This window comes from Oncorhynchus clarkii, chromosome 2 (genome assembly GCF_045791955.1).
Source record: "Oncorhynchus clarkii lewisi isolate Uvic-CL-2024 chromosome 2, UVic_Ocla_1.0, whole genome shotgun sequence".
NCBI lineage: Eukaryota > Metazoa > Chordata > Actinopteri > Salmoniformes > Salmonidae > Oncorhynchus > Oncorhynchus clarkii.
In genome coordinates, this window is record NC_092148.1 from 93,655,271 (window position 1) to 93,677,931 (window position 22,661).

At 42.7% G+C, this 22,661-nt stretch overlaps 1 protein-coding gene across 1 annotated transcript in view; it reads left to right on the forward strand.

Annotated features, from left to right (window-relative positions):
- LOC139378565 (protogenin B-like) overlaps positions 1-22,661 on the forward strand; it is a 49,453-nt gene that overhangs the window by 6,899 nt on the left and 19,893 nt on the right. Inside the window, exons 4-12 of the mRNA XM_071120856.1 lie at positions 149-285; positions 472-652; positions 929-1,044; positions 2,337-2,496; positions 2,779-3,026; positions 5,780-5,944; positions 6,370-6,675; positions 14,077-14,265; positions 22,462-22,557. Coding sequence (XP_070976957.1) covers positions 149-285; positions 472-652; positions 929-1,044; positions 2,337-2,496; positions 2,779-3,026; positions 5,780-5,944; positions 6,370-6,675; positions 14,077-14,265; positions 22,462-22,557 — 1,598 coding nt within the window. The remainder of the gene's footprint in view (positions 1-148; positions 286-471; positions 653-928; positions 1,045-2,336; positions 2,497-2,778; positions 3,027-5,779; positions 5,945-6,369; positions 6,676-14,076; positions 14,266-22,461; positions 22,558-22,661) is intronic.

The window sequence follows — 22,661 nt, forward strand, 5'->3', positions numbered from 1 at the left end:
TAGGGTACAATTCAATATACAAGACCGCATTTGTCTCTTGAGTTTACTTCAATCTCATCGCTTTTTTTGGGGGGGGGGGGGGTTTGTGTTTATACTGTTCTATCAGGTCCTGGTCCTAACTATCACTGACTATACCGTGTCTCTCTAGAATCACAGTCCTGCCCAACGGAGTTCTCCAGATCCACAACGTCCAGCTAGAGGATGCTGGGAAGTACCGCTGTGTGGCCACCAATATCGGCAACCGCGTCAACAGCAGCGAGGCAACGCTCTCCGTTATCAAACCAGGTAATTGAGAATAAGAACTGTCAACAAAAACATTTATTCAATAAAAGAAGCTATCTGTGTATTTATCCTATGGACAGCTGTATCACGTCTCCACTTCCTGGTATATTTCCATTAATGTACATAGAAACGTTGTTTATTGCTTTAATGCTTACTTGACATGTGTCTTGGTCTTCCTGTCTGTTTCAGGTGTTGGCCCTAAGCCTCGTCAGACGCCCCGGATCGTAGCGGGCCCCCAGAATGTGACGGTGTCCCTCCACCACACTGTGGTTCTGGAGTGTATCGCTACGGGCAACCCCAGACCCATCATATCCTGGAGCCGAGCCGACAGTAAACCCATTGACGTGTACAATGCCAGGGTGCTGGGCAGGTAAGACAGACAAACACCATGGATGGTTTTTGAATCACGCTTAAACTGAGAATAAATGATCTGACGTTCGCCCCCAATACTGCTGTTTACTTCGTTCGTGGCCGACTGTACCTTTAATCAACGTCCTATATAGCTTGGCCTTTTAAATCAGTGGTTGTATTAGTATTATTTAAGACATCTGTTGTGTTTTATGTTCTTTTGTTTTCACTACGGTGTTTTGTTTTAATGGTAAAAGTGTGTTTGAAATGCGTCAAGTTTGATGTGTTTTTCTGTCAGTGGGAACCTCTTGATCAGTAATGTGAAGCCTCAGCACAACGGAGTCTACATCTGTAGAGCCTCCACACCAGGAACTCGTAACTACACCAACGCTGCTGCCAACCTCACCGTGCTCGGTGGGTACAATACTTGGGGTACATTTCCTTCCTGCACAACAGAAGAAGCCTGTTCAGTCGATAATCTTCATTGAAAGTGTTTTTTTGTTGTTGTTGTCCAGGATTGTCTTAAATCTGTGTCTCCGATTCCAGAATCTTATGCCCGTATTCATTGCTCCAATATACAGTGGGGCAAAAAAGTATTTAGTCAGCCACCAATTGTGCAAGTTCTCCCACTTAAAAAGATGAGAGAGGCCTGTAATTTTCATCATAGGTACACTTCAACTATGACAGACAAAATGTAGAAAAAAAATCCAGAAAATCACATTCTAGTATTTTTAATGAATTTATTTGCAAATTATGTTGGAAAATAATAATAATGATGAAAATTACAGGCCTCTCTCATATTTTTAAGTGGGAGAACTTGCACAATTGGTGGCTGACTAAATACTTTTTTTACCCCACTGTATGTGTTTTCAGACAACAATGTAAAGTACTGGAACCACAGAGATCGAACTGTTATATTGTCTTTGACCTCAACCATCATCCGTGTATCTTTTGGATGGAATTGAATAGTGTTTTTTTCAGACGCTCAAAGAGCTTTATAATGTAAAGGGGAAACTAACCTCATCTACCTGTTAAAGGGGAAACTAACCTCATCTACCTGTTAAAGATGGAAACTAACCTCATCTACCTGTTAAAGAGGGAAACTAACCTCATCTACCTGTTAAAGATGGAAACTAACCTCATCTACCAGTTACAGATGGAAACTAACCTCATCTACCTGTTAAAGAGGGAAACTAACCTCATCTACCTGTTAAAGAGGGAAACTAACCTCATCTACCTGTTAAAGATGGAAACTAACCTCATCTACCTGTTAAAGAGGGAAACTAACCTCATCTACCAGTTAAAGAGGGAAACTAACCTCATCTACCTGTTGAAGAGGGAAACTAACCTCATCTACCAGTTAAAGAGGGAAACTAACCTCATCTACCAGTTAAAGAGGGAAACTAACCTCATCTACCTGTTAAAGAGGGAAACTAACCTCATCTACCAGTTAAAGAGGGAAACTAACCTCATCTACCTGTTGAAGAGGGAAACTAACCTCATCTACCTGTTGAAGAGGGAAACTAACCTCATCTACCAGTTAAAGAGGGAAACTAACCTCATCTACCAGTTAAAGAGGGAAACTAACCTCATCTACCTGTTAAAGAGGGAAGCTAACCTCATTTACCCGTTAAAGATGGAAACTAACCTCATCTACCTGTTGAAGGGGAAACTAACCTCATCTACCCGTTGTTATGTCCCTCCAGAGCCTCCGTCCATGGTGGAGAGGCCAGAGAGCCAGACTCGTCCCAGGGCTGGCACTGCCCGCTTCATGTGCCAGGCTCAGGGTGTGCCCCCACCTCGCATCACCTGGCTGAAAAATGGAGAGGAGGTGCACTTGAACGGCAGGATCAAGATGTACAACAGGTAGAACCTTAACGTATTCCACCTTATTAAACTTATTAGACAATTCACCACTTATCCCTAAACAAATCAAAATAGATTTAGCTGTTTCATTTTCTTTTGGATTAGAAAACTTCACAGTTTCAGTATAACAAGAACAGATTGTAGTAATAGTGCCCTACAATAAATTTGCGGAAATCTAATCACAATGTCTACATAATAAAAACTTTATAAAAGGGAATTGGGAGAACCCCCCCATTTCCTGATTTTACTCGATGTTCACTAATTCTGTGTTTCCCTCCACAGTAAACTGGTGATCACTCAGATCATCCCGGAGGATGATGCCATCTACCAGTGTGTGGCGGAGAATGAGCAGGGCAGCGTTCTGTCCCTGGCACGCCTCATCGTGGTGATGTCTGAGGACCGGCCCAGCGCGCCCAGGAACATCCACGCTGAAACCATCTCCTCCTCAGCCATCCTACTTGCCTGGGAGAGACCCATCTACAACGCTGACAAAGTCATTGCTTACTCTGTACACTACATGAAAGCTGAGGGTAAATGACTTGTTATAAGCTTGTATGAGCCTTAATAATGTCCTTATTACAGATGTAGGATCTTAATTTGAGCAAGTTTGCTACAGCAGGAAAATAATCCTGCAGCAGCAGGAATTATTATTATGTGGATTCTAATTAATGGACATTTTTGGAAAGGGTTGAAATATATTTCATGAGGGCAAATCAAGTCTGACGTTTCAAAGTGGAAATTACAAACTTTAGAAGCCTTTTTAAACCTCAAAAACATTGCAAGTTTGCATTTCCTGCCGTGCAGGAAAATTCTCAGCAACAAAATAGTGATCAAATTAAGATCCTACATCTGTATAATGCTGACATAAGTCATCACATACTCTGTACGCGACATGAATCCTGAAGGCAGGATTAAAGACAGGGAGAGGGAGAAATAAACATGTCGTCTTACAAGGATAGATGACAAAAGGAATGTCTACAAGCCGCAGCTATCGGATCCCTCTAGGAAAAGAGATGATTTATCGGAAGGGACTTTCTGGTTAAAACACGATGACAATTCAAATACTGTTTGATATGTGGGCGTTCTAAAGAAATCACTGGCGAGAATAACAGAGGCGTGGAAAATGTATTTTTTCTTCATACATTCATCTTTTCTGTCCAGAAAATAATTTTATAAAAAAAATATATATATTTTGTACCAATTTATGTTACAGGCGCCAAAAGTCACTGAGAACTGTTGCAAATTGTGGTTGAAGTTTGTTGAACTTCACAATGAAGGTATTGAAAGGAGTGAGTCCAGTCCACCTCAATAGACTATGGAGGCAGGCAGGGCTCTAACCTCTACGGCTCTAGTAGTCTAATGTGTGACCAGCTTTCCTTGGAGGCCATCTGTTGTCGCCACGGCGAGGTCGAGGTTTAAGCAGGAAGAATGGCCTACGCTCCAAAATAACAACAGCTACGGCGCGCCATTGTCCACCCTCAACCTTCTCAACCACACCGCTCTCGCTCTTAAAGGGACAGGACACCATTTTCTTTAAAGCCTGATATAATGGTTTTGAAATAGGACTTACTCTGTCTACTATTCCAGACCAAACAGACCTCCAAACACTTGTAATGTTAGAAGATAAAATCTACAAACTATCAAAATAAAGAAAGTCACACACTCCATATATAAACTCCCAGCAATTTAATGGGTATTTACCAACATTTCGACATCACTGTGCCTTCCTCAGGGTCCACAATGAGAACCTGAAGAAGGCACAGTGATGCCGAAACGTGATGCATTAGTCAGCACCTCCACACAAATAATGTTTTTAAATCAGAAGATAATCTAGAAACATTAGTTAACTGACATTTTAAACAACAATAATTGCTGACAGTTGCTAAAAAAAAAAACACTTAAAAAGTGGATACAGACAAATGTAAACAAAAAGTTTTTCTTTAACTTACAGGTTAGGACTGTTTAAGGCCTTTAGGCAGGAAAGACATGTCACAGGGAATGTGACTCTGCTCTGCATTAGGTCAATGTTTACAGAAAAAAGACTACCCAGCAAACCAGAAACATTCCCGGAACATTAGCTAAGATTCCCTGCAATAGTCCAAGGGCCACCTACCAAAAATGTGTTGCTCCGTGACCCAGAAAACTGAACTGCAACATTATGTATATAGTGTTATGAGCATGAATGATTCAAAACTTGTAAAAGTTGCACATACATTTTTTTTTTCTTTAATCAAAGTTATGATATTTAGCATCAAAAACACAGTTTCACTTTGGTTACTTTTGTTGCACACTGGCTCACAGAACTTCTCGGTTAATATAAGGCCCTTTGGGCAGCTGTACTTAGCCTACAAGGGCCATCATTGCTCTTTCCTGCTCGCTAAACTAAAGACAGGTCAACGTTTGCTAGCTTACACTGATCTCAAAACATGCAAGGGTCCCGAAAACTAAATAAAATACTGTTCTGGCATCTGATATTTTTGTTGTTGTTGCTATTTAGCTTGTTATCTCGCATTGTTTTTGGATTCCTCCGGTCCGGTCCGGTCCGGCGCTTTCTTTTTGCAGACATGGACAATGGAATGTGTGTAACAATGGTAACCAAGATTTAACATGGCAACCTCATAATGTTGCTAGGGGAAATTACCCAAAATGGGATATGATTTTGAAATTGTACCTTTATTTATAATATTTTAATTAATTAGCCATTTTTACAAGTCACAATTTTTTCAACTTAATTACAATTATCTACGAAATGATGTTGCCATTTTCCAGTTCTGTTTCAAGGGTGGTGGGTAGCCCTTTGACTGCAAGTTATAGTTAAGGTTTTATCTAGCGTTAGGATAACATCCCCCCCCAAAAAAACATTCAAACAATGTTTTTTTAAATGAAATATCCGTAGAAAGTTCTCCTAACTATAATGTTGTGCACTACATCTGTAACAGCCACCCACAGAACATTCCCCAAACGTTCTAATTAGGTTTCCAGATCATGTAATAACACACATTTTGAGCATACTGTCGCAAACAAAATGTAAGAGCAACGTTCCCAGAACCAATTTTGGTTTGCTGGGTAGTTTACCCAAACAGTGAATTCAATTTGTTTATATACCACAGGGTTATGAAGATCTCTGGTCTTTTTATATCTATTTTATTTGTTTTTATTTCTCATTTATTTAACCAGGTCCCATTTGAGGTATTTCCTCTTTTTTTAAAGGGAGCCTTACATTTGAGGCATCTTACACGTTACGTTAAACCTATGCTTTTCATCTGCTGCCTGTCCGTTCCAGGACTAAACAATGAGGAGTATCAGGCAGTGATTGGCAACGACACGACCAGCTACATCATAGATGACTTGGAGCCAGCCTGGAACTACTCTTTCTACATTGTGGCCTATATGCCGATGGGAGCTAGCCGTATGTCTGACCAAGTCTGTCAACACACTCTGGAGGACGGTGAGTATAAGGCCATACAAATTTGTATACTTTTTTTTTTTTTTTTCACACCAATAAAATATACTTGAATTGAGTTGCGTTGAGCCGTAGAGGACAGGGACTCAATGATTCCTTTCACTAAATCGCTTCATTTGAGATAATATTGCCGTAATATTCAGGTGAACGATGTGAGTCAATGTATTATCATATTATTATATCATATTACTATTTATTATATTGAATATACATATTCACTCGCGTTATTCTTCAGATATTGGCTCTTCTGAAGAAGGTTTTTTACCTTTTGTAATGATGTTAAACATATTATGTGATCGTTTTACCTCGATTAGTTGATGCACTGATTGGAAAGTCGCTTTGGAAATAAGAATCTGTTAAATGACTAATATATAATGATGTATATGATGTCGCTCTTCCTGTTCCCTCAGTGCCCCTACGTACCCCGGAGCTCAGTCTGACCAGCCACAGCCCTACAGACATCCAGGTGTCGTGGCAACCCCTGTCCACCAAACTGTCCCGTGGTAACATCTGGGCCTACCGACTCTCCTACCGCACGGCCACAGACGCCACGGTTTTGTCTGTGGAGCTGGCCCAGAACAGCACCCAGTACCTCCTCGGTGACCTTCAGCCTGATACCATCTACCTTCTCCGGATCTCTGCAGCCACCAGGGTGGGGTGGTGTGAACCCTCCTCCTGGACCTCCCACCGCACTCCCAAAACCTCCAGTAATAAAGGTGACTAACATCACACCCTAACCCAATACCTCCAGTAATAAAGGTGACTAACATCACACCCTAACCCAATACCTCCAGTAATAAAGGTAACTAACATCACACCCTAACTCAATACCTCCAGTAATAAAGGTGACTAACATCACACCCTAACCCAATACCTCCAGTAATAAAGGTAACTAACATCACACCCTAACCCAATACCTCCAGTAATAAAGATGACTAACATCACACCCTAACCCAATACCTCCAGTAATAAAGGTGACTAACATCACAACCTGATAGGGTGATCCAGCTTGGTCAGACTACTGTATTGATGTAGTCAGGTCCACATCTGATTGGTCAGGCTACTGTAATGATGTTGTCAGGTCCACATCTGATTGGTCAGGCTACTTACTGTATTGATGTTGTCAGGTTCACATCTGATTGGTCAGACTACTGTATTGATGTAGTCAGGTCCACATCTGATTGGTCAGACTACTGTATTGATGTAGTCATGTCCACATCTGATTGGTCAGACTACTGTAATGATGTAGTCAGGTCCACATCTGATTGGTCAGACTACTGTAATGATGTAGTCAGGTCCACATCTGATTGGTCAGACTACTGTATTGATGTAGTCAGGTCCACATCTGCTTGGTCACTTATAGAAGTGTATCCCAACTGGTGGGTCATGGTCAGTTCCTCATGGCTTATGGATAAAGTTTAGGGTTATGTGGTAGGGATAGTCTTCTCACACACAGTGGTTGTGTTTCTCTCTGTGAATTCCTAGCCTAACCTAGCCTAGCCCCATGCAGAGTTCATCAAGCTGGTTTCAAGCGCACAGCGCAGCTGGTGTTTATTGTAAAGGACCACAGGAGGAGGCAGGTAACTGGGTCCAGGGGCAGGCAGAAGGTCATACACAGGAGGAGGCAGGTAACTGGGTCCAGGGGCAGGCAGAAGGTCATACACAGGAGGAGGCAGGTAGCTGGGTCCAGGGGCAGGCAGAAGGTCATACACAGGAGGAGGCAGGTAACTGGGTCCAGGGGCAGGCAGAAGGTCATACACAGGAGGAGGCAGGTAGCTGGGTCCAGGGGCAGGCAGAAGGTCATACACAGGAGGAGGCAGGAACGTGGGTCCAGGGGCAGGCAGAAGGTCATACACAGGAGGAGGCAGGTAGCTGGGTCCAGGGGCAGGCAGAAGGTAATACACTTTTAGATTAACTAACTTCTTAGTAATGACTCGGGACGTCGGGTTTGATACGAAAGCTTATTTTAGTAAGAATACTTGTTTACGTTACATTTAACAACAATTGTTTTGGTACAGAGCAATGCAGGTAAGATGCTGTTGGAAAGTCAGCCACAATCACTCGCACCTGCACATAATTGGCGCGTTATCACTCATTCCTCTCGCAAGGCATTCTGGGACTTGCAGTCAAAAAGCGTAATTCAACACAACCCAATACAATTACATATGCAAATAAATCTAAAGAAATATCTTTAGATACAGCTCAAAGAATAAACTCAAACATTAACTCTGTAACACATTAAAGTTACAACATCCTCCCCCCCCGATGAACAATTGTGTTCATCTAGATCTCTAGGCAGTATATCAACTGAATAGGTCTCCTCAACAAAGTCCCCGAAGCAGTACGAACTGAACATGATCTAACTAAGCCATCTCGGCCTGGAAACAGTTCCTCAATCTTTCCTAGTTTCCAGGTTTGTCTGGGTAGGTTATCTTCTCCAATGAGTACAACGTCACCCGCTTTCAGTGGGGTGGGCTGTGGTGTGCCACAGCGGTGTGCTGACTTTAGATCCAGCAAGTAGTCTCTTCGCCAACTGTTCCAGAAACTGGTCACAAGTCTCTGCCTGTACTTCCATCTGCGTGTCATTTCCCGCTTGTTTAACGTTGGGTGCTGAGTGTCACTTGCTCCAGAATGCATCATCTTCTCATGGTGGTACTGTATCAGCATTTCTGAGTATCTGGACTTATTGGGCAGAATCCATGGGTGCTGCTCTCTGAATGTGAAGTTGGACTGTTGCAGTCTTCCTCCTACACTGAGTAGTTCGTGTTCGTCCAGGAAAGGTTTCAGTTCTCTGATTTTACAGTCATTGTTTAGGCTTTTTCCTGCCTTCAGTAGTTTGATCTCCTGTCCGAAACTCTGTTGTTGTGTTACCTTAATCCAGTACTTTTCTGCATCGAACAGTTCGTCAGCAGTCAGTTCACCTTGCATCTTTATGGTTGTACGAGCATTGGCTATGAATCTCTTTATCCAGGCGGTGACTCTGAACACTCTTTTCAGTTTGCTGTACCTTTCAAGCTCCAACACAGGTTCAGTGCTGTCTGTGCTGTTTGCTGCGAGTTGTACAGTAGCCTGGCAACTGGACTTGAGTTCTATATTCACCTCATCCGGAACCTTGTTATCATCAGTCTCTTCGGACTGATTGGGTGATGTCAGAATTCTGGGTCCATTCCACCATAGCTCGCTCTGTGTCAAGTTTCTAACAGTTTGTCCTCTTGTAGGGAGGTCAGCTGGATTCGTTTTCCCTTCAATATGTGACCATGACTCTGGATTGGTCAAGGACTGGATCTCCGTCACTCTGTTCGCAACAAACTGTTTCCATTTCTGAGCTGAGCTGCAAATCCAATGCAGCACGATCATCGAGTCTGTCCACATGTTAATCTGTTTTTCTTCCATTTTCAGTGTGGTCATCAAGTTGTTTGCTAGTCTCGCTCCAATCACAGCTCCCATGAGCTCCAGGCGTGGCAGCGTCATTTTCTTAAGTGGGGCTACCCTGGACTTGGATGCGACTAGACTTGTTGTTTCCCTGTCTTGTGACTCACCTTGCAAGTAAGCTACTGCACTGTAAGCCCTTTCACTTGCATCACAGAACACGTGTAGTTTCAGGGTGTGGTTATTCTGTGGCCGCATGTCTGTTCTGTACCACCTTGGTATGGTGAGCTGGTGTAACTGGGGTAGTTCTGAACACCACTGTTGCCATTCTCGTGTCAGATCAGGTGGTAATTCTTCGTCCCAGCTGAGTCCCCTCTCCCACATTTCCTGGAACATGCACTTGATCCTGATGGTGAAGGGAGTTAAGAAACCAAGAGGGTCGAAGATACGTGCAGACGACTGCAGAACACTTCTCTTTGTGTTTTCCTTTTGCCTTAGAATGCTCAGTAACGGCCTGAGGTCAAACACAAAGTCATCCGTTTCCGGCCTCCATACTAAACCTAAAACCTTCAGCGCTAATCCTTGTGTTTCTAGCGTCAATGGGTGTTCAGTTGTCGTACTCTCCTCCCATTTTGTTTTCAATTCAGGAGAATTTGTCATCCACTTGCAGAGGTCCATGCCTGCATTCGACAGCATTCGCTTTGCAGTTGTTGTCACAAGGTAAGCCTCTTCAACATTGCGTGAACTTGCAATGAAGTCATCTACGTAGAGTGACTCTCTCAGTATCTCTACAACTTCTGGTTGTTCTGTTTCATATTGTTTCAGGTGCTTCCTGATTGTAGCTGCCAGCAAAAATGGACTTGGGGAAGCTCCAAATACCACTCTTTTCATCCTCAGCACACGCAGCTCCTCTTCATTTTCTCCTCTTGGTGGGCCAGTGAGCCATAGAAATCTCACGGCGTCTCTGTCTCTCTCTGCTAGGGATATCTGCAGGAAAGCTTTCTTGATGTCTGCCATGAATGCGATCTCATGTAGTCTGAACTTTATCAGAACGCTGAGCAGATCCGGATTCAGGTTCGGTCCTGTGAGTAGACAGTCATTGAGAGATGGACAGCCATCTTCATGGGACGAGGCATCAAACACCACTCTCAGTTTTGTTGTCACCTTATCTTCTCGGAGTACTGCATGGTGAGGTAAGTAGTATTTTACGTTGTCTGCACTTGATGCGTTGTCCTTGGGCACGTCCTCTGCCATATCTTGTTGTAAGTAGTCTTCTACTACTTCATTGTATCTGCTGTACAACGTCACATCCTTCTTCAGCCTTTTCTTCAGACATTCAAACCGTTTCTTGGCGATTCTATAGTTGTCTTGGAGTTCTGGCATTTCTCGTTTCCATGGCAACTCCACATGGTATCGCCCATCTTTGAAGGTGGTTGTTTCCTCAAACCTTTGTAGAGCCTCGGTTTCCTCTGAGTTCTGTGTTTTCTCGCTTAGAATACCCAGAGACTCAAGCTCCCAGAATGCATGCAATTGCTTGGAGACTAGTGTGTCTTCATCAAGTGGGATGAACATGCAAGTTGCCTCGGCGACACTTGACATGGACACGGGTCCCTGCACCGACCATCCAAAGGTGCTCTCTAAAGCAACTAGCGTCTCCGTCAGTCGCTCCACTCTGCCTGATACTATCTGCCAGTAGTAGTCTGCTCCTATCAGGACAGAGAGTTCAGGATCATTGTCATCTCCTGGAAAGTCTGCGAGCTGCAGTCCCCTTTTACTGAGCTCATACTGAATCCGTTCACCAGGAACCTTCATCACAGCTGTGCACACTTGTGGGGTTTCAATTGCCTCTATCTCTATTCTCTGCTGTTTGTCCCAGACATTCTCCAAGATGACTTTCACTGTGTTGCGTTGGGACGTTGCTGGGGCAGAGGAGCCAAACGTGTGAAGAGTGAGTGCCTCTTGTCTGATTACTGGTAGCTTCAAGCCCTTCACAAGGTTTTCATGTATGAAGCTTCTCTGACTGCCTCCATCTAGTAAGCAACGAGCTATCTTCCTGCCCGATGGGCCTTCTACCCATGCCTTTGCCGTTTGTAGCAACACAGTGTTCTGTCCATCTGGTTTCATCTTCACTGAATGGGGAATAACTGAGGAAACAACAGCATCTACAGAAACAGTAGGGGGTTGCACCTCCCTCCTCTTACTGGTACAAACCGCAATGTGATGTCTGCTTCCACATGTTGCACATGACACATCTTTGACTTTACAGAATTTTGCTATGTGTCTCTGTCCTAAACATACAAAGCATCTTCCCATGTTCTTTAGTTTCTCTTTGCGTGTAGCAATATTGTAGTCAGTGCAGTTTTCTGATTTGTGATCTGCACTGTCACAAAATAGACACGTTTGTTGTTCCTTCTGGCTGGTTGTATGCAGTGCTGCAGCAGAGGGCATGTTGGGTCTTTTTGTTTTCATTTCATTGGAGAAGCATGACTTGTTCCATGGTTTGCTCTCTTTCTGTTGGTTGTATGATCTTGTCATTTGTAGCGCTCTCTCCCTGCTCTGAACCTCTTTCTGTAGGAAACTGATAATCTCAGACACTTTCCATTCATCATCTACTCCCCTCTGACGACTATAGTCAAGAGCTATGTCCTCTGGAATCATCTGCAGTAAGATTGGGAATAGTAGGCTTCCATAGGTTTCTGACATTACACCCAGTGATTCCAGGCTCCTAATCTGAATTTCACATTCATCATATAGCTGCCTCAATGCATTTAGATCAGAGGATTTCTTCACAGGTGTGAGATTCAGCAGCTTTGACATATGAGCACTAATCACAAGATCTTTCCTTCCAAATCTGCTCTTGAGTAGAGTGATTGCATTATCATAGTTACTGTCTGTTAACATCAGTCCTGCTACTGCCTTTGCAGCTGGTCCAGTGAGATATGTTTTCAGATAGGTAAACTTCTCTTTTTTACACAGGGAATCATTGTTGTGAATAGCAGTCTCATATTGGCTCCAAAACTCCTGCCACATACTGACATCTCCATAGAATTTCTCAATAATCAACTTCGGTAGCCTTACTGATTGTCTCTGTGATATGTTTGAGTTAGCGTCACTCACCCAGGCTGGTAGTGGATTGACGTCCTGTTTCTTCGTTATCACTCTTTGTGCACGGCTCTTCAGCATGATAATGCGTTCTTTGTAATCCTCCGTGCATGCAATCTCTGCCTCCAATCCGTCCAATGACGTTAACTGTTCAATTCCACGATCGAGCTCAAACAAACTGTCCTCCTTAGCGGATAGCAATTCCAACAATGTACTCAAGTGATCGGTATCCGGATTTGACTGGGATATTTCCACGTCAATCTGATTCAAAATCCGCGTTGTTGCGCCTCGAATGGTACCCCGCTTTCGTCTCATTCTTTCTGCTTCATGCCGACGTTCCTCCTCAGCCATTTCAGCCACTTCTTCGTCGCAGCTCATATCCCGGGTTTCGGCACCAAATGATAGATTTGCTAACTTCTTAGTAATGACTCGGGACGTCGGGTTTGATACGAAAGCTTATTTTAGTAAGAATACTTGTTTACGTTACATTTAACAACAATTGTTTTGGTACAGAGCAATGCAGGTAAGATGCTGTTGGAAAGTCAGCCACAATCACTCGCACCTGCACATAATTGGCGCGTTATCACTCATTCCTCTCGCAAGGCATTCTGGGACTTGCAGTCAAAAAGCGTAATTCAACACAACCCAATACAATTACATATGCAAATAAATCTAAAGAAATATCTTTAGATACAGCTCAAAGAATAAACTCAAACATTAACTCTGTAACACATTAAAGTTACAACATACACAGAGGATCCAAAAAGGCAACAGTACAGGCAGTGAAAAGGCTAGTAATGTCCTCCGGGAGACCAGGCAATAGGTTGATAACAGGAAATCCGATAGGCTTAAAGTACATGCAGGGAGTAGGAAAAAAGGCATCGTTAGTGAGGCAGGCCAAAAACTATCATACACGGGAGGAGTAAATCACGGGAAAAACAGAGCTCCGAAAGACGTGTGTCACAAAACACATAATACCTCACAGTGACGGGGTGCAAAGAACTGAACTAAATAGTGTGTGATCATGACATACAGGTGTGTGAACAGGTGATTAGAATTTAGGTGATTGGGATCTGCGTTCAGGGGATCTAGGTGTTTGAGGGTGTGAGTTGGAAGCAGACGTTACAAGATGTGTGTAGGAAAGACGTAAACTCCTAAATCCGAATCGGCCCCTATGTGCCCTGGCCTGAAGCGGTGCCAGTATGTGTCCTTCATCATCCTCTTCATACCGACTCTCCTTCCTGTGTCCTTCATCATCCTCTTCATACCGACTCTCCTTCCTGTGTCCTTCATCATCCTCTTCATACCGACTCTCCTTCCTGTGTCCTTCATCATCCTCTTCATACCGACTCTCCTTCCTGTGTCCTTCATCATCCTCTTCATGCCGACTCTCCTTCCTGTGTCCTTCATCATCCTCTTCATGCCGACTCTCCTTCCTGTGTCCTTCATCATCCTCTTCCTCCGTGCTCTCCTTCGTGTGTCCTTCATCATCCTCTTCATGCCGACTCTCCTTCCTGTGTCCCCACATCATCCTCTTCGTACCGACTCTCCTTCCTGTGTCCTTCATCATCCTCTTCGTACCGACTCTCCTTCCTGTGTCCTTCATCATCCTCTTCGTACCAACTCTCCTTCCTGTGTCCCCACAGTGCCACCTGCCCCACTGCTGCAGCAACTGGAGCCTCTCAACTGCACCTCCATCTTGGTTCGATGGCAGCCATCTCCAGGCTCCGTGGTCGTCCAGGGTTACCGGCTCTGTTACCATGAGGAGGGCCAACCAGAACAGCCCTCCATCCAGCTCCAGCCTGAGGACACAGAATACACCATCAGTGGCCTGGGTGAGTGATAGTTACAGTAGGTATAGATTGGGTATAGATATAGATTTGGGGATAGATTGGGTATAGATTGGGTATAGGCGGGTATAGATTGGGTATAGGTTGGTTATAGACGGGTATAGATATAGATTGGGTATAGGTGGTTATAGGTATAGATTGGGTTTAAGTGGGTATAGGCGGGTATAGGTATAGATTGGGTACAAGTGGGTATAGATTGGGTACAAGTGGGTATAGATTGGGTACCACTGGGTATAGATTGGGTACCACTGGGTATAGATTGGGTACACGTGGGTATAGATTGGGTACAAGCGGGTATAGGTATAGATTGGGTAGAGGTATAGATACCCAATCTATACCTATACCCACCTGTACCCAATCTATACCTATACCCACCTGTACCCAATCTATACCTATACCCACCTGTACCCAATCTATACCTATACCCACCTGTACCCAATCTATACCTATACCCACCTGTACCCAATCTATACCTATACCCACCTGTACCCAATCTATACCTATACCCACCTGTACCCAATCTATACCTATACCCACCTGTACCCAATCTATACCTATACCCACCTGTACCCAATCTATACCTATACCCACCTGTACCCAATCTATACCTATACCCACCTGTACCCAATCTATACCCACATGTACCCAATCTATACCTATACCCGCCTATACCCACTTAAACCCAATCTATATCTATACCCACCTAAACCCAATCTATATCTATACCCACCTATACCCAATCTATACCCAATCTATATCTATACCCGTCTATAACCAACCTATACACAATCTATACCTATACCCACCTGTACCCAATCTATATCTATACCCACCTGTACCCAATCTATATCTATACCCACCTGTACCCAATCTATATCTATACCCGCCTATACCCAATCTATATCTATACCCACTTGTACCCAATCTATACCCACCTGTACCCAATCTATACCTATACCTGCCTATACCCACCTGTACCCAATCTATACCCACCTGTATCCAATCTATACCTATACCTGCCTATACCCACCTGTGCCCAATCTATACCTATACCCACCCGTACCCGATCTATACCTTTACCCAATCTATAGACCTGTACCCAATCTAAATCTATCTAAATTTATACCCGCCTATACCAAATCTATACCTATATAGATATAGATTGGGTACAGGTGGGTATAGATATAGATTGGGTATAGATATAGATTGGATATAGGCGGGTATCGATTGGGTATAGGTATAGATAGGGTATGGGTGGGTATAGATATAGATTGGGTATAGGTGGTTATAGATATAGATTGGGTATAGGTGGTTATAGATATCGATTGGGTATAGATATAGATTGGGTATGGGTATAGATTGGGTATAGGTGGGTATAAGTATAGATTGGGTATGGGTATAGATTGGGTATAGGTGGGTATAAGTATAGATTGGGTATAGGTATAGATTGGGTACAGGTGGGTATAGATTGGGTATAGGTATAGATTGGGTACAGGTGGGTATACGCAGGTCTAGGTATAGATTGGGTACAGGTGGGTATAGATTGGGTACAGGTGGGTATAGGCAGGTATAGGCATAGATTGGGTACAGGTGGGTATAGATTGGGTATAGGCGGGTATAGAGATATAGATTGGGTACAGGTGGGTATATGTATAGATTGGGTACAGGTGGGTATAGGCATGTATAGGTATAGATTGGGTACAGGTGGGTATAGATTGGGTATAGGCGGGTATAGATATAGATTGGGTACAGGTGGGTATAGATATAGATTGGGTACAGGTGAGTATAGATTGGGTATAGGCGTGTATAGATATAGATTGGGTACAGGTGGGTATAGATACAGATTGGGGACAGGTGGGTATATGTATAGATTGGGTAGAGGTATAGATTGGGTACAGGTATAGATTGGGTACAGGTGGGTACAGGTATAGATTGGGTACAGGTGGGTATAGGTATAGATTGGGTACAGGTGGGTATAAGTATAGATTGGGTATATATATATATATATAGATTGGGTATAGCTGGTTATAAGTATAGATTGGGTATAGATATAGATTGGGTACAGGTGGGTATAAGTATAGATTGTGTATAGGCGGGTATAGATATAGATTGGGTATAGCTGGTTATAAGTATAGATTGGGTATAGGCGGGTATATAGATTGGGTATAGATATAGATTGGGTACAGGCAGGGTATAGATATAGATTGGGTATAGACATAGATTGGGTATAGGTGGGTGTAAGTATAGATTGGGTATAGGTGGGTATAGATATAGATTGTGTATAGACAGATTGGGTATAGATATAGATTGGGTATAAGTAAGGATTGGGTATAGGTGGATGTAAGTATAGATTGGGTATAGGTGGCTATAGATATAGATTGGTATAGACATTGATTGGGCATAGGTGGGTATAGATATAGATTGGGTATAAACATAGATTGGGTATGTGGGTATAAGTGTAAATTGGGTATAGATTGGGTATACGTGGGTGTAAGTGTAGATTGGGTATAGGTGGGTGTAGATATAGATTGGGTATAGGTGGGTATAGGTGGGTGTAGATATAGATTGGGTATAGGTGGGTGTAAGTATAGATTGGGTATAGGTGGGTATAGATATAGATTGGGTATAGGTGGGTATAGAACTCCAGCTTGAGGACACAGAATGAAACATCAGTGGCCTGGGGAGTTTCTGGCTCCCTGTGTAGTTGTTAAACATTAGGGAGAGAGTGGGGAGGTTCTGGCTCCCTGTGTAGTTGTTAAACATTAGGGAGGGAGTGGGGAGTTTCTGGCTCCCTGTGTAGTTGTTAAACATCAGGGAGAGAGTGGGGAGGGGCGTATTTTGTATATGCACTGACATCTTTTAATGTCTTCTTGCTCTTTCTCTCCGTCCGTGCCCGATCAGTACGGCCTGGCCCTTGTTTCCTAAACAGACGCCCCTCTCCTCCCCAGCCCCCCTCTCCATCTCTGTCCTGGTCCTGTTTGTGCTGTCTTACCAACTCTTTGTTGTCACGATTGACCATATGAGTTGTGAAGACGGCACACACAGACCTGGGACCAGGCTACTCTAGTCACTGTCCAGTCCCCTCCCCAGTGTCTCTCCATTCCCTCTCCCAGCATTGTGTGAGCAGCAAAGCCTCCAAGGGGGTCAGGGCCCAGAGGTCAGGGCCCAGAGGTCAGGGCCCAGAGGTCAGGGCCCAGATGTTCTTCCCACCACCGTTTCCCATGGATCTCATCCTTGGCTTGCATACGTTATCCCTGGCTATTGTACTATAGCCACTGGGCCAGAGCTCCCCCCCGACACCTTGACTAGCACTCGATCTCCAGCAGGATGGGGTGAGGTTACCACCACACCCCACGGCCCCCTGGGACTGGCCAGAGCTAGACAGACAAAGGACCTATGACCTATGGTCTTGAGACAGTGGGCTTGGATTAGAGAATTGCACTGTCTGTCCCCTATTTCACAATGGCCTCTGTGATGTCCGAGGGCTGTGGGTTCGATTCCCACGGGGGACCAGTATGAAAATGTATGCACTCACTAGTGTAGTGACTCTGGATAAGAGAGTCTATTAAATGACTCACTACTGTAGTGACTCTGGATCAGAGAGTCTATTAAATGACTCACTACTGTAGTGACTCTGGATCAGAGAGTCTGCTAAATTACTCACTACTGTAGTGGCTCTGGATAAGAGAGTCTGCTAAATGACTCACTACTGTAGTGACTCTGGATCAGAGAGTCTGCTAAATGACTCACTACTGTAAGTCTCTCTGGATAAGAGAGTCTGCAAAATTACTCACTACTGTAAGTCTCTCTGGATAAGAGTGTCTGCTAAATGACTCAGTACTGTAGTGGATAAGAGAGTCTGCTAAATGACTCACTACTGTAGTGGATTAGAGAGTCTGCTAAATGACTCACTACTGTAGTGGATAAGAGAGTCTGCTAAATGACTCAGTACTGTAGTGGATAAGAGAGTCTGCTAAATGACTCACTACTGTAGTGGATTAGAGAGTCTGCTAAATGACTCACTACTGTAGTGGATAAGAGAGTCTGTAAGTCTCTCTACTGTAAGTCTCTCTACCTGCCGCCCCCATCAGATACATAATATGATTAGATCTCAATCTAGGCTTTTAACAGTTAAAGGATTTATCTGGAAGTAAGTTAATAGATTTATCTAGAAGGAAGTGTATAGATTTATCTAGGACGTTTATAGATGTATCTAGGACGTTTATTGATTTATCTAGAAGGACGTTTATAGATTTATCTAGAAGGACGTTTATAGATTTATCTAGAAGGACGTTTATAGATTTATCTAGAAGGAAGTGTATAGATTTATCTAGGACGTTTATAGATGTATCTAGAAGGAAGTTTATAGATTTATCTAGGAGGACGTTTATAGATTTATCTAGAAGGACGTTTATAGATTTATCTAGAAGGAAGTGTATAGATTTATCTAGGACGTTTATAGATGTATCTAGAAGGAAGTTTATAGATTTATCTAGGAGGACGTTTATAGATTTATCTAGAAGGAAGTGTATAGATTTATCTAGGACGTTTATAGATGTATCTAGAAGGAAGTTTATAGATTTATCTAGGAGGACGTTTATAGATTTATCTAGAAGGACGTTTATAGATTTATCTAGAAGGAAGTGTATAGATTTATCTAGGACGTTTATAGATTTATCTAGAAGGACGTTTATAGATTTATCTGGAAGTAAGTTAATAGATTTATCTAGAAGGACGTTTATAGATTTATCTAGGACGTTTATAGATTTATCTAGAAGGAAGTTTATAGATTTATCTAGAAGGAAGTTTATAGATTTATCTAGAAGGACGTTTATAGATTCATCTAGAAGGAAGTTTATAGATTTATCTAGAAGGAAGTTTATAGATTTATCTAGAAGGACGTTTATAGATTTATCTAGAAGGAAGTTTATAGATTTATCTAGAAGGACGTTTATAGATTCATCTAGAAGGAAGTTTATAGATTTATCTAGAAGGACGTTTATAGATTTATCTAGAAGGAAGTTTATAGATTTATCTAGGACGTTTATAGATTTATCTAGAAGGAAGTTTATAGATTCATCTAGAAGGAAGTTTATAGATTTATATAGAAGGACGTTTATAGATTCATCTAGAAGGAAGTTTATAGATTTATCTAGAAGGAAGTTTATAGATTTATATAGAAGGAAGTTTATAGATTTATATAGAAGGAAGTTTATAGATTTATCTAGGACGTTTATAGATTTATCTAGAAGGAAGTGTATAGATTTATATAGAAGGAAGTTTATAGATTTATCTAGGACGTTTATAGATTTATCTAGAAGGAAGTTTATAGATTTATCTAGAAGGACGTTTATAGATTTATATAGAAGGAAGTTTATAGATTTATATAGAAGGAAGTTTATAGATTTATATAGAAGGAAGTTTATAGATTTATATAGAAGGAAGTTTATAGATTTATCTAGGACGTTTATAGATTTATCTAGAAGGAAGTGTATAGATTTATCTAGAAGGAAGTTTATAGATTTATCTAGAAGGAAGTTTATAGATTTATCTAGAAGGAAGTTTATAGATTCATCTAGAAGGAAGTTTATAGATTTATCTAGAAGGAAGTTTATAGATTTATCTAGGACGTTTATAGATTTATCTAGAAGGACGTTTATAGATTTATCTAGGACGTTTATAGATTTATCTAGAAGGAAGTTTATAGATTTATCTTGAAGGAAGTTTATATATTTATCTAGCACGTTTATAGATTTATCTAGAAGGAAGTTTATAGATTTATCATAAAGGAAGTTTATAGATTCATCTAGAAGGAAGTTTATAGATTTATCTAGAAGGACGTTTAAAGATTTATCTAGAAGGAAGTTTATAGATTTATCTAGAAGGAAGTTTATAGATTTATCTAGAAGGAAGTTTATAGATTTATCTTGAAGGAAGTTTATAGATTTATCTAGAGGGATGTTTATAGATTCATCTAGAAGGAAGTTTATAGATTTATCTTGAAGGAAGTTTATAGATTTATCTAGGACGTTTATAGATTTATCTAGAAGGAAGTTTATAGATTTATCTAGGACGTTTATAGATGTATCTAGAAGGAAGTTTATAGATTTATCTTGAAGGAAGTTTATATATTTATCTAGAGGGACGTTTATAGATTCATCTAGAAGGAAGTTTATAGATTTATAACTGATGGCCTGATGGAGGGTAGATAGAAGGCTGGAGGGGCGTTCAGGTGGAGGGTAGATAGAAGGCTGGAGGGGCGTTCAGGTGGAGGGTAGATAGAAGGCTGGAGGGGCGTTCAGGTGGAGGGTAGATAGAAGACTGGAGGGGCGGCCAGGTGGAGGGTAGATAGAAGGCTGGAGGGGCGTTCAGGTGGAGGGTAGATAGAAGGCTGGAGGGGCGTTCAGGTGGAGGGTAGATAGAAGGCTGGAGGGGCGGCCAGGTGGAGGGTAGATAGAAGGCTGGAGGGGCGGCCAGGTGGAGGGTAGATAGAAGGCTGGAGGGGCGGCCAGGTGGAGGGTAGATAGAAGGCTGGAGGGGCGGCCAGGTGGAGGGTAGATAGAAGGCTGGAGGGGCGGCCAGGTGGAGGGTAGATAGAAGGCTGGAGGAGGGTAGATAGAAGGCTGGAGGGGCAGTCAGGTGGAACAGAAGGTCCCGACAAGGGGAAACAAAGTGGGCTCCTCCTCTACTCAACTCAACTCTACTCTACTCTACTCTACTCTACTCTACTCTACTCTACTCTACTCTACAATTCAATTCAATTCAAGAGGCTTTATTGGCATGGGAAACATATGTTAACATTGCCAAAGCAAGTGAGGTAGATAATATACATAAGTGAAATAAACAATAATAATGAACAGTAAAGATTAAACTCACAGAAGTTCCAAAAGAATAAAGACATTTCAAATGTCATAGAATGGTCTACTCTCTCCTCTCCCACAGTCCTGAAGCCCAGATTCCTTCTGTTCTATCTTGGCCTGACCCCTGACCCTAGTCAACCCCCCTTGTCCCAGGGGCCTTGGGTCCTAGCAGCTGAATGCTGCCTCTGGCCCCCGCACCCCAGCCCCTAGCCCCAGGCCTCCCACCAAGCCTCCTGGTCTCATCCCCCATCACCACAACAACAGGCCTGGACTAAACACACACACACACACCACCCCTCCCCTTTCCACTGGTCAATACCCAGAACCTAACCTTTCACACCAAGATATAAAACAAATCCTTAACGGTCCCCTAAAATACGTCATGATTTAGGAGATGGTTAGCGTGTGGTGCGTTTTCAAGTGAAAGACACTGAATTGAATTGCACCATTTTTAAAGAGCGATTGGCCCTAAAAAATCAACTTCTCATTTTGAAAACAGCCGATGTGGCATTGGCATTATGAGTCAGAAACATTGATTCTAGTGTCAAAATCGACTATAAAATGTAAATAGAATAATTTGGGACATAAAGTATCTAGCAAGCGGAAAAGTAGGTGCCAGGCTCACCATTTTGTGTCAAGAACTGCAACGCTGCTGGGTTTTTCACGCTCAACAGTTTCCTTGTGTATATCAAGACTGGTCCACCACCCAAAGGACATCCAGCCAACTTGACACCACTGTGGGAAGCATTGGAGTCAACATGGGCCAGCATCACTGTGGAACGCCTTCGACACCTTGTAGAGTCAACATGGGGCCAGCATCCCTGTGGAACGCCTTCGACACCTTGTAGAGTCAACATGGGGCCAGCATCCCTGTGGAACGCCTTCGACACCTTGTAGAGTCTACATGGGGCCAGCATCCCTGTGGAACGCTTTCGACACCTTGTAGAGTCAACATGGGCCAGCATCCCTGTGGAACGCCTTCAACACCTTGTAGAGTCCAACGCTTTGACGAATTAAGGCTGTTCTGAGGGGAAAAGAGGGGGGGAGACACTGAACTCTGTGTGAGTAGGGAACGGTCAGCTAAGACCAAGAGGTTGTTTGCCCTCCAGCTCTTAGGGGCTAGTACTTTAACTGAAAAAAGCAAACTTTTGTTAACTTTTCATTTATTTCTTATGTTTTGACTGATAATGGCCATTTCAGATTCGCCTTTTGTTCGCACTGATGTTTTTAACGCGAATGTGGGTCAGTTGACAATAGACAGAAAATATAATATATATTTCCACAGAAATGATTTATTAATCTATCATTCAATGTTTTCCAGACCCAAGGAGGAAGTACCATGTGAAACTGTTGGCATTAAGCCTTGTAGGAGATGGTTACCAGGCCGACCAGACACTCAGCACCCCAGGATGTGTGTGTAAGTAAACAGAAAAATCGGTTAAATCTGCTTCAGCTTCTGTTCATCCTGAATTCTACGTGGGCCTCTAACACATCTCCCACTACCATAAAAATACTTATTCA